Source organism: Antennarius striatus, chromosome 13, assembly GCF_040054535.1.
Source record: "Antennarius striatus isolate MH-2024 chromosome 13, ASM4005453v1, whole genome shotgun sequence".
NCBI classification, from domain to species: Eukaryota; Metazoa; Chordata; class Actinopteri; order Lophiiformes; family Antennariidae; genus Antennarius; species Antennarius striatus.
Window position 1 is genome coordinate 18,669,943 of NC_090788.1, and position 11,367 is coordinate 18,681,309.

The 11,367-nt window shown below is 40.0% G+C and overlaps 3 protein-coding genes across 4 annotated transcripts; 1 reads left to right on the plus strand and 2 right to left on the minus strand.

Moving 5' to 3' along the window:
• Positions 1–70: 70 nt before the first annotated feature.
• Positions 71–6,643, minus strand: bicdl2 (BICD family like cargo adaptor 2). Of its 2 annotated transcripts, XM_068331807.1 has the most exons (10): positions 6,533–6,643; positions 5,379–5,819; positions 3,182–3,397; positions 2,837–2,953; positions 2,167–2,313; positions 1,450–1,596; positions 1,281–1,355; positions 850–932; positions 643–757; positions 71–543 (listed from the first exon to the last, which is right to left on the minus strand). In XM_068331807.1, the coding sequence occupies exons 2-10, from the start codon at positions 5,622–5,624 to the stop codon at positions 376–378; spliced, it is 1,314 nt and encodes a 437-aa protein (XP_068187908.1). In that variant the 5' UTR covers positions 5,625–5,819; positions 6,533–6,643; the 3' UTR covers positions 71–375. The 2 variants fall into 2 exon arrangements, with proteins under 2 accessions (XP_068187908.1, XP_068187909.1); XM_068331808.1 differs by lacking the exon at positions 1,450–1,596.
• Positions 6,644–6,939: 296 nt separating this feature from the next.
• mia (MIA SH3 domain containing) lies at positions 6,940–9,042 on the plus strand. The gene is made up of 4 exons (XM_068331810.1): positions 6,940–7,250; positions 7,385–7,518; positions 7,626–7,736; positions 7,818–9,042. Exons 1-4 carry the CDS (start codon positions 7,133–7,135, stop codon positions 7,839–7,841), a joined length of 387 nt encoding a protein of 128 aa, XP_068187911.1. The 5' UTR covers positions 6,940–7,132; the 3' UTR covers positions 7,842–9,042.
• Positions 8,393–10,195, minus strand: LOC137606529 (alpha-crystallin B chain-like). Its single transcript, XM_068331809.1, has 3 exons — positions 9,968–10,195; positions 9,640–9,762; positions 8,393–9,548 (listed from the first exon to the last, which is right to left on the minus strand). Exons 1-3 carry the CDS (start codon positions 10,136–10,138, stop codon positions 9,360–9,362), a joined length of 483 nt encoding a protein of 160 aa, XP_068187910.1. The 5' UTR covers positions 10,139–10,195; the 3' UTR covers positions 8,393–9,359.
• Positions 10,196–11,367: the final 1,172 nt, after the last annotated feature.

Consider the following 11,367-nt stretch of genomic DNA (forward strand, 5'->3'; position numbering starts at 1 on the left):
CTGCTGGACGTTGTTTGCAAACATGTTCACAATGAAGCTAGTCATAATCTTTTATTCTCAGTTGTGACAAGACAACGCAGTACTTTTACTTTTGTGTTAGGTCTCTTTTTCCCTTGTGGAGATTTACCACTGATTTTTTGTCAATACTCAAACTCTGAAATTATCCACATCAACAGACATAAAACGCCTATAAATTTTAATATACTGTCCTAAAAACAGACATAAATTTTTTTTACATACATGAAAATATATTGCAATACGCAGTCTGTAAACATTTGATTTGCCAGTATTACACAAAATGTACAATATTTAGCAGCATAGGGTTCTGTGGCAATGATAAAAGCTAATAGTCCATTTGAACTGCTGCCACTTCTCTTATTTGTCTTTGAAAAAGGAAAGGAATCCTTTCCCTACTTCTCCCTTCAATTTTAAAGATTTGCTTCTTTGAAGTCCCGACGTCGATTCCTTCTCTCGCTGTTTTTCCCTTTTCCTCTCTTCCTCTCGTAACTGCACCTGTTCATTGATCACCAACCGCATGTCCTCCTGCAACAAGAAGAAACATTCTGATGTAAATGATCTGCACCTGCACTCAACAATTTCAAACGTCATGTGCAAATTTTACATCTGCACACACAGACGTACCTGCCAGGCTTCCAGCTCTTGAGACAGCATCACCTTGTGTTTGATGGTGTTGAGAAGCTGCTGATTTAGTGACTCTTTCTCCTGTAGTACCAAGGCCAATTGCTTTTCTAAAGAACTGAACATTCACAATATTACCAAAACATGTTGCTGTGGGTTCAAATGAAATGAATTCAAATCTAATATGCGCTCACTGCTGTTCAGTGGTACCTGTAATCTGGCATTCCAGGGCTGCATCTGAAGGGTTTGACTTCCTCCCTCAAAGACTTCAGCTCTTCTCGCTGAGACTCCAGCTGCAGGAAAGACAGATTTTCAGTTCTACTTTCAACTTGTTGAAAATTAATTTTCCAGCTAATTTGGATTTTCAAATGGTTTATCTTGAGAAGTGAGAGAATTTCTCAATACATAAAAGAACATCCATCAGTTTATGATCAGAGGGATTATGAACAGAAAGCACTGTTGTAACTAAAGCTGTAGTGGAATGGTTTAAGTGTCTCTTTTGCTGAAGGGGAAATTTAGTAAAATATAAATTATTTGATTGAAGCAGTTACAATTTAAACTATTATTTAAAGTTTTGATTTTGTTAAGCTATGTTGATGGTGTGTCTTTGCATGCTTGTGTCTGCAGGATGTTCCACAGACCTCCTCTGTTAGAGCTTGTATCTCTTCATTTTTAGCTTGTAGGACCTCAGAGTGAGCGAGAAGAGCATCTTTAGCCTGGTTAGCAGGAGACAACACAGCAGATAAATAAGTCTTCAATGTGAAAACAATTCATGACTGTTTGTGTGTGTTTGTGTACATGTGTATGTACTTGTGATTGCTGGATTTCACTGAGCAGAGAGAGAGGTTGTGGGTGTGGACTGTCCAGAATACTTTCTTCTCCCAGGTTCAAAGCTCTCTGCTGGAGAGAGCGAGTCAGGGTCCTCAACTCAAACACCACCCCCTGCTCCTGCTCTAGCTACACACAAACATGCACACAGACACACACAAAACTTGAGCATCAAATAGTCCTATAAGTCAGTGGTCTCCAAACGTTTTTGCATGGCAGACTGATTTACTGTCAAACAATATTTTCACAAACCAGCCCTTAAGGCATGGTGGATAAATACAACATAAAATGGTACGACCAGGATGAAAATTTTTTTTTCTAAATATAATAATAAAGGAGAATCTAATGTGTTTCAATAGTGGTATTCTGTGTTAGTGGCCAAATTGGCCCCTTTAAGAAGCTAGTCATATGACCGAAGCAAGCATCTTGACAAAAGTCAAAAGTGATTCATACACAGATGTGAAGGAGAAAGTCTGATAATTTTTCAAAACAAAAACTCTTTTAGAATCAGATCAAAAATGAAACAGAAATAATGTAAGTTCTATATTCTTTCTGTGCAGCCTGGGATCAATTGACCCACGGACTGGTGCCGGACCACGGATCAAGGGTTGGGGACCACTGCTATATGTAATGATGATGCACAAGATTTCTGCTCTGGGTTCAGCTTTAAATAGCAGTCAGTCAGTCACTGAACATCACCTCTGCTTCTTTCTCTTTCAGTGTTGTTTGCAGTTCTGAAAGTCTGTCTCTCAGTCTTTCTCTCTCTTTGCGCAGTCTGTCGCTGTCGTACTCGGAAGCTTCTAGTTGTGCATTCATATGCAGCAGCCGCTCCTGCAATACTCTGTTCTGTATGGGAAGAAGATGAACATAAAATCCTAAATAAGTGGGTCAAAAGTGGTGAATGAAACTATTGCCACATTATGAAATTAATACTGTTTCTGCTTTGAGTTAGTCTCCAGGCACACGACCCACCTTTAAAATTCAGGACAAGACTTTCAAGAATCAAGGTTTGGTTTTGTCAAAATTCCAAGAAATAAAATTTGCATAAATTCCAGGCTTGTATTGTAAAGCTCTCCCTGAATGTTTTACTCATATTTTTTTAAATTAATATATGTTTTTGTCTACATAGATCAAAAATAGACATGAACTCACATCTACTGAGTGACTCGACTTTGATTTGCCATCAAGGACTTAACAGAAGTAAACGTGATTTTGTCTTTTCCTAAAGGACTTTTAAAAATCTTTCACAGGCTTTTATGAATATTTCATGCTTTTTGGCAATGTTTGAAATATAATGCCTTTTGTGTGACTTTTCCTCCTTCCTTCATGAAAGTATTAAAACAATACCAGTTACACTGTTGAATTATACCTCTGCTTGTAAGTTATCCAATTGTGTGGAGTTAATATTCCGGTTAAAAGATGATTCTTCCATCTCCTCCCTGAGGGAACGAAGCTCAGTTCTGAGGGTATGTTCCAGCGTTACAGCCTAGACAAGTGGAGGAAGGAAACTCTGAGAATGACGATTGTTCCAGGAGCAACACAGATGAGACTCTCTAAACCTGCTGGTCTACATTTCTGCTCTGACATTGAGATAATTCCCAAACACACACACACACACACACGCACACACGTACACACGCACACACACACATGCACAGAGAGTTCTTCCAGCAGATTTCTGACACACATGTCCACAGGTTATCGTTAAACTAACCTCTGCCAGCTGCTCCACCAGCCGCTGGTTATGATTGGCTAACTGAGTCAGTTGTTCACTCTCATCCCTCCGTCGGTCACGTCCCTGGTTGTGATTTCGTTCCAGCTCACTTCTGGAGGCGGCTAGATCTGCTACCAGTTCAGCCTCTCTCTGTCCAGATGCCAGTTCGTTCATCTCCAGCTTTCGCATGAGAACGTGCTTCTCTTGCTCTAGAGCCTTGAAGGAGCATTAAAATTTAAGAAGGAGTACATGAATACCTCAAGTCTAAATTTTAATGTGTAGCAAAAAAGAGAAAAGTATTACACTGAAAACTGAAAGAGAATTTTTCAAATTTTAACATTTGCTTTGTCTTATTCATGTACCTCAGAAACCCATTACAGTGAAGCAGTATACTCAATACCAGAACCTTGAAACTGAACAAATTAGTGGCATTCATCCTTTACACTGAAGCTTGTAGATGTGCACATACATGTATGCAACAGCCACTTCTCTAAAAGTATGTATAGGAAGACATGCCAGACAAAATGTTTAAGCACATGTTTAAAAATCCTATCTTAAAATTGCTCTCATTCCTTAAATTTTTGCTCCACATCCAGAACTTTTCTTATAATGAGCTGGCGTCTCGCTCAGGGTTTTCCCCGTCTCTTGCCTGAGATGAGCACGATTGCCTTGTCTACAGGAAGATGGACGGATGAACACGTATGCTTGTTCTAGTCTGTCAAGGACATACGGTCTGGCCCATAAATATTGGGACATCGGCACAATTCTCACATTTTTATCTGTATACACCACCACAGTGGATTTGAAATGGAGCATACATGATGTGCTGGGACTGCAGACTTATACCTTTAATTTGAGGGTATTTACATCCAGATCAGGTGAATGGTGTAGGAATTACAACAGTTTCCATATGTGACTCCTACTTTTTAAGGGACAAAAGTCATGGGACAAACTAAACAATTATAAATCAAACTTTCACTTTTTAATAATTGGTTACAAATCCTTTCCAGTCAATTACAGCCTGAAGTCTGGAACGCCCAAACATCAGGGTTTCCTCCCTGGTGATGGGACACTTCAGAAAGTAAAATACAGGCTCAATCGGACTCAGGTCAGGCAATTGATGTGGCCATTGCAGATCATTCCACTCATTTGCCTTGTCATTTTGCAGTGTGCTTTGGGTCATTGCCCATCTGCACAATAAAGCACCGCCCAATGATTTCTGGAGTATTTGGTTTGGTGAGCAGATAATATAGCCCGGAACACTTCAGAGGTTTTGGGTCATATCAGGACTTGCTTCACTGATAATGAATGCTCTTTGGATCGTATATCGACAGCTGACAGCAATAGACTCCAAATGCAAATGTCACACCTAGGATCAACCACAGGCCTTTTACTGGCTTAATGTATGATGACATAATAGAATGGAAATAACCCCATGAAATAGGTTTTGAGTCATTTGTCCCATGAAGTGGGGAACATAAAGGAACTGTTGTAATTCCTACACCGTTCACCTGATCTGGATTTAAATGCCCTCAAACGAAGGTCGGCGGTTAAAAGCACATCTTATTGGTTTCATTTCAAATCCATTGTGATAGTGTGTAGAGTAAAAAAAGATGAGAACGGCATCAATGTCCAAATATTTATGGACCTGACTGTACATCTACAGCTCAAAAAGGCTCTGAGCAAAAGGAGTATTCTCTCTTAATGTAACGTTAACATGTCTAACTTTACGAATAAAAACTATAAATGTACATGCAACATCTTAGGTGCTGATGTGTGCTCATTTTGAAAAATATTACACATTTACACTTGTCCTTTTCATATGGCAAAATGGAACAGCAGTATTCTGTTCTATTTTACATCTCCCTGCTCAACAGGGAGAATTTATACATTTATTGTCACTTATTTATTTTATTTCTCTCGGTCTCTGCCTATATTTTAGATATTCTGCTTATTGATATGTATTGATTTGCTTTGGTAGAACCCTCATTTCTGTCAAGGGTGAGTGAATCAAGAAACTTGATGTGTATTACTTTGAGCTTAACAAACTCTTTCATCGTTATAATTATTATTTTGCAGTGTGAAACATCTTTAATGTCCCTTGCTTTTGCTGTGAAAAGTTTCAACAGGTCTATTGTTCCCTAATGGAAGGTTTTCATAGTTGTGAAAACACACATTGTACAAGCTTTGACCTTACCTCCACCTGCATTTCTCTCTGTTCCAAAGCCACGGCCAGCTCCTCATTCTTCTCCAGTAAAGCCTGTCCCAGCTCTGCAGCTAGGATCAGGTCTGTCTCTATCCCTCCTCCAGTATCACTGCTTCCAGAAGGGGATGTAGACGATGGGAAAGCAAAGGAGAGCGAAACTGAAGAGGTAGGGGAGAGAGGGAAGAAGGAATCCTGCAGGCTGGGAACAGAAAGACTGTTTTGCCTGTGGGTGAACATAACTATCTGGCTTGTGCTAGTCAGGTAGAAACCATAATCCCAGGTCCTTGGACTTGTAAACAAAAATCAAAAAGGTGGTGAGTGGAATGCCTTGAACTTGACTCCCTTTTGATTATGTTTCTCTTGGTCTTTGCGCAGGAGTGGAATGTGTGAATTTGATTTCTTCCTTTTTTCCTCTAGTCTCCACTGATGAATCTGTGAGGCAGAGAAGAACTGAGCAACGCTGAAAACTAGTGTATAAACAGATTTCTTAACTGTAACTCTAAACTATTCTATCATGGGTTTATTTGAGAAACATCCCCGTTGTTTACAAGTAATTTAATCTGACATGGTCCAAGTTCTTTTGTCTGATGGATCCTTTTGTGACTCTGACCGAAATACCAGCTCTTCTATTATCTCGGTTCAGCTCCTCCTCCCTAAATTCCAAAGGCTCCACTTTTTCCCTATAAATACAACACATTCATTAACATTACCAGAACGGCCTCAGATGTAGGCTTTATGTTGATTTTGTTTATTTGTTTATCTGTTACTTCACAATCACCAGCTCATCTAAAAACAGTTTTTACAAAATTAAGACTTGATGAGATGTGACTATCTCATGATGGTATTTTCCTGTCACTACATGGTACCAGATACCAGTTTGCCCTACTTTAAATTGCATAAACTAATATTTGCTCGGAGTTACAATTTGTTACATTCCCCTCATTCTTCCGTCACAGTTTCAGTCTGACGTCATCGCCTGCTGGCTCACTTGTCACACTGTCATCTATCTCCCTACCATGAAACTACACTCGAAGAAACTTGAGAACAGAGTAACAAACTAATTCAGGTTCCAGATTTGAGAAGGGAATAAATAAACTGTGACTGGAATGACTGAAGAAGGAGAAAAGAAATGAAATCTGTCCTACCTGTCCCACCTGTCCCACGGAGCTCCTACCACACAGGTGTAGGCTTCCTGTTTGGCGAGTGCGTGTTTCCAGTTGTGTGTAGGTGTGCTTGCACAAGAGAGGATCGGCGGGTTTCCTTGGTAGTCTAAACACACAGTCCATAAATACGAGCAATGGCTCCACCTTCTGCGTAAAGGTGACGAGAAGCAGATAAGGCAGCAGGGGCCAGGGATCTAATATAAATACTGACATCTAGTGGCTAAATAAGGTACTGCAATGAATGTGTTGTTGACAGGCCCCACACCACTTTTGGAGCAGGGGTGACAGGATAAATGGAGAAGGAGGGGAAGGTCAGCACACAAGCAGGGGTCTGTCTCTTCTGCCTCTCTTTCTCCTCCTTCTCCTCCTTCTCCTCGCCATTCCCCATCCTGTTTACCTGCACAAGCCATTTGAAAGGAGCTCTGTGTGTGTTTCTGGATGAGGTAGGGGGGCAGGGAGAGCGGAAAAAGGGTACGCACAGTATTTCACCTCATTCCCAAGGACAGCAAACAGAAAAGGGAAGAAAAATCTCACTAGAAGTACACAATTGGAATATCGGGTGCATTTGAATACAGCACAGACATGTTCTGCAGGCTCTTGGTTGCTCTTTCGTTGTGGCTTTTGCTGCAAGTGTCTGAATCTGGACGGCAGATGCCTAAACTCTCTGACAAGAAGCTCTGCGCTGACTCTGAGTGCAGCCGTAAGTAACATACCCAAAACATACTCATCGCTTTGTTGCTATCAACTGACTTTATTTAACTATGGAGGAAATGTGCTATTCAACTAACATTTTACATCTGCATAAAGTCAGTCTCCTTTTACATCACGGCACAGATCCTATCTTGATAGCTCGAGCACTGCAGGACTACTACCCTGGAGACTGCAGGTTCATTTCCATCAGACAGGGGCAGCTCATCTATGTCTATGCCATGCTTAAGGACAGAGGGAACCTCTTTTGGGCTGGCAGTGTAAGAGAAAAAAAACTAGCAATAGGATAAATACTATTAACTCTTATCTAAAAAGACTTAGACAGGTGATGTTTTCTTCCTGTTTTGTCCACACAATCCATTTGCAGGTACAAGACTCCTATTATGGACAGCAGGAGGCTCGAATTGGCCACTTTCCCAGCAGCGTAGTGGAGGAGACACATCCTCTCATGCCGGCCACCACTGAAGTCAAGACTACCGTAAGTGGACACATGTACACCTACACAAACATCCACACATTATCCAATGTTTTCTCTCTTCTACTGTCTCTTTATTTCCAGAAATGGGATTTCTACTGCAACTGAGAAGGAGAACAGCCGTCCCTTCAACTTCATTGCAAGATAATTTCTTATCTCCCTGACATGAGTAACAGTCCTTCGAGCAATAAATAAGTATAGATTGTTAACAGATAAAGTTTCAAAGTAATGAAGAGTCAGTGTTACATAATGCTCTACGTTACACTGACTGAGTCTGCTTTAAAGTGTGTAATGTTGTATGTGTCTGATTTAAATCAGTTTTATCTGTTCCTGTAAAGCTTATAATTATAAACTGTACATATATTTTCTCTGATTCATGCATTTAAAAAAAGATTTGCTTATTTTTCCTTACATTAAACTTGAATATACAACCAACTCTTGCAGCAGTATTTGATATAATATACTATCTATGCTACTATCGTCTTGTACTTTTTCCAACATGAAAAAAAATTACCATTCATGTTAAAAAAAACATTAAAATCCATACATTTACATGCCAATAAACATAAAAATGCTGCTTTCATCTTTTAATTCCAGTTATTCCCAGTGTTATTATTATATTATTGTTATTGCAATTCAAAGAACACACGGCAAACCTCTGAAATTCACTTGCATCCTTTAGTTTATTTGTCTCTTTGGTGTTAATATGTCAGCAGGTTGTTGCCAATATGAAGAAATGATAAAACAGCAATTTGTGCATCTACAAGCATATTCACTCTCACATACTGATACACATGCACACTTTCCTTAGCAGCTCAGAGGCCGTGCTCCTAATGGAAGGAGCCCACTGTTAAAAGCTGTCTTCTCTATGTTCCCTCCTATTCTTTCACTCTCTTTCTTCCTCTTAACAAGTACATACAGTACCTGTTCCCAAGTCCAATGAAGACTGTTTTAAATAAACATCCATGCCTTCAGAGAACTCCATCCTCACACATTCAGGAACAGCCCTCACCAGATACAATTAAACACAGTTGGTATCAACACCACATAATGTAAACACAATGAGGTTGAATTGTTTTTGTCTATTTTTTTTTACCTCCTGGTGACAAATTTGTGGAAATATCTCTACATTTTAGGCAATTCCTTGTAAAAAAAAAAAAAAAAAAGGTGATGTAAACTAATCTGCCTTTTGTTTACAAAATCTTGCAATATGTCTCTCAAACACAGAGACAAAATAGACGAGGAATTGCATACTAAATATGTGATGTCTAATGGAACAAGGAAATGCTAAACAAAAAAATAAAAACAAGGGTGTAATTGGCAGTGTCACAGTCTGCTGCAAAGAATGATCTGCAGGTTTGTGATTGGGAAACTAACTTTCAGGTGACACAAACACACTTTGTTCATAGTAGCCTTTAGGTTTTAATAACTATTGTCTAGCAGAAACATTAGAATAATAGTTAGCCGATAATTAGATACTGGTTTATCATGCATTTCTGGACATATAGATGTTTCTGCACTGCTTAGTGTTTATGAGCTCAACTGCCAACAAAGTTGTACCAGATTAAACTTAAGGTTGCATGCTTGGTTCCTACTGAAACAGTGAAGAGAGCAAGACGCTCTGCTCTACATTTTCTGTTTAGGTGTTCCGTCTTCACGGGTAATGGGGATAGCACGCTCTGTGCCAGCCGGCCGAAGAGCCGTGATTGTAAGCACGCCGTCAGCGGACAGGCTGGAGGTGACATCAGAACCTGTCACGCCAGCAGGGAGCCTGTACTTCCTCCCAAACTCTCTGGACACAAAACCATGGTCATCCTGCAAGCACATTTACCACATTAAAAAAATGTCACAGTTCAAATTCATTTTACTTAATATTGTTTCAACAAATTTCTACGGTCTTTCTCACCTTTCTGTCTTCATGCCTGGCATGTATTGTGATGAACTCTTCGCCAACACTGACAGACAACTCATCAGGTGAGAAATGCTTCACATCCAGATGAATGACAAAGCGGTCCTTTTCAATTTGCATCTATGCAGACAGTACAGCTGTTAGAAACGATAATGGAACTCTTTGTTTCTGTGCCTGCAGCCTAGAAACAGCTGGACACCAACACAGAATAAAGTTTACTCTACTTTACTCTATTAGAGAATGGATACGCTCATTCAGTTAGCAGTCAACTACACACTCCATACAAACATTTGCCTGCTTTGAGGAGATTTGAATTCTACCTTACCTCACTGAGCTCATTTTCACACCAACGCATCAATGAAGGGTGCATCCATGGAAATGACGAGGACAGGGGCCACATATGGGGCCAATCAATGAGAGGTTCGGCCAAGGAGAGGTCAGCGAGTCGATATGGGCGAACCCGACGGTACCATGGATACTGGATGGGGATATCCATGATGAGAGTCCAAAGGCCATGCAAACGTGATGTCTGGTATGGGTATGGCTCTGTTCTGGTGCAGCGCATTTATAGGCCTTTCCCTACAACCTACCCCTCAGTGTCTTTGTTCACATTCTTTTCCAAGTCCGTCTGCCAATAGGCTGATCTTTCTGGAACAATGAGGCCGACTCTTTTACTCTTCATCACCCTCATTGTTTCATCCAACACTGACCAGTTCTCTCTCTCTCCTCTCTCTGACTCTGCCTCTCTCTTCCCCCAGTCATGAGGTGATAACTGGCTCAGAGTTCTGCTGATGCCCCATCCTCATTCCACTGCATGTGATTGTGTACGTGTTGAGGAGTAGATGCCAGAGCATTAGTCTACTGGGCTCTGACTGCCAGGAGCTTTTGGTTTGTTTGTGTAATGGATGTGAACATGAATGGGAATTGATGAGTTTGTGTGGGACAGCATTAGGTGACACTCTAAGCATGTATCATTTTGCTATGAGCTCAGATATAAAATATGAAGTGTTTTTCTACTGTCCAACAGTTATGCCAACTGAATTCCTTTCTGTCTCTCCTTCATCCTTCCAGTTGTGTGTAGCTGGTGTGTTGTGTTTAAGAAACATCAAATTAAAGTTAATTACTTTTTTTGATGATTAAAATGTGTGCAAAATAAGTGTTTGCATTGCTGCAAATGAAAACGCTATTTTAAACCAGATCTACCTTTTGAACTGTGTAGGCTGTCGAGTTACATAAGAGTGATGGTTAAACAGATTATAACAGTTGTGGGAGATAGAAAGATGAATGAAAAAGCACATTACTCTGGTGGCAAAGGGGAGGAAAATGAGATGATGACCTTGACCTTAAGAAAATTAGGTCAAGTTTCAACTTTTGTAAATTTTTTTGCACCTGATGAAATAGAAAGACGAAACAAAAGACCTAATATTCAGGAAGGCAAGGGGATATAAATTAGATCACAACCTTGACCTTGAAAAACTAGGTCAATGTCAAATTTTCACTTTCATACCTTTTTAGGTACACATCTCTGAAACCTGATGAGATATAATGACAAAACAAAAAGCAACATTTTCAGGAAGCCAGAAGCACAAAAATGTGATGATGACCTTCACCTTTAGAAAACTATATCAATGTCATACTCGATAGTACAATAAGAATGCATTGCTGCGACCATAATGAAAGTAGATCGGGGTAAAAATTTGAATTCAGGGGTGTCGTGGGATGTTG

What these genes read in the sequence shown, in the direction of transcription:
- mia (XM_068331810.1), top strand. Translation starts at nt 7,133, where the DNA reads ATGTTCTGCAGGCTCTTGGTTGCTCTTTCGTTGTGGCTTTTGCTGCAA. An exon ending in CGCTGACTCTGAGTGCAGCC is followed by an intron (nt 7,251 to 7,384) that starts GTAAGTAACATA and finishes ATCACGGCACAG; the next exon opens with ATCCTATCTTGATAGCTCGA. An exon ending in ACCTCTTTTGGGCTGGCAGT is followed by an intron (nt 7,519 to 7,625) that starts GTAAGAGAAAAA and finishes ATCCATTTGCAG; the next exon opens with GTACAAGACTCCTATTATGG.
- LOC137606529 (XM_068331809.1), bottom strand. Translation starts at nt 10,138, where the DNA reads ATGGATATCCCCATCCAGTATCCATGGTACCGTCGGGTTCGCCCATAT. An exon ending in GTGAAAATGAGCTCAGTGAG is followed by an intron (nt 9,763 to 9,967) that starts GTAAGGTAGAAT and finishes CTGTCTGCATAG; the next exon opens with ATGCAAATTGAAAAGGACCG. An exon ending in CCAGGCATGAAGACAGAAAG is followed by an intron (nt 9,549 to 9,639) that starts GTGAGAAAGACC and finishes ATGTGCTTGCAG; the next exon opens with GATGACCATGGTTTTGTGTC.
- bicdl2 (XM_068331807.1), bottom strand. Translation starts at nt 5,624, where the DNA reads ATGTTCACCCACAGGCAAAACAGTCTTTCTGTTCCCAGCCTGCAGGAT. An exon ending in TGGATAACTTACAAGCAGAG is followed by an intron (nt 2,314 to 2,836) that starts GTATAATTCAAC and finishes CTTCCCATACAG; the next exon opens with AACAGAGTATTGCAGGAGCG. An exon ending in AAGAGCTGGAAGCCTGGCAG is followed by an intron (nt 544 to 642) that starts GTACGTCTGTGT and finishes TTCTTGTTGCAG; the next exon opens with GAGGACATGCGGTTGGTGAT.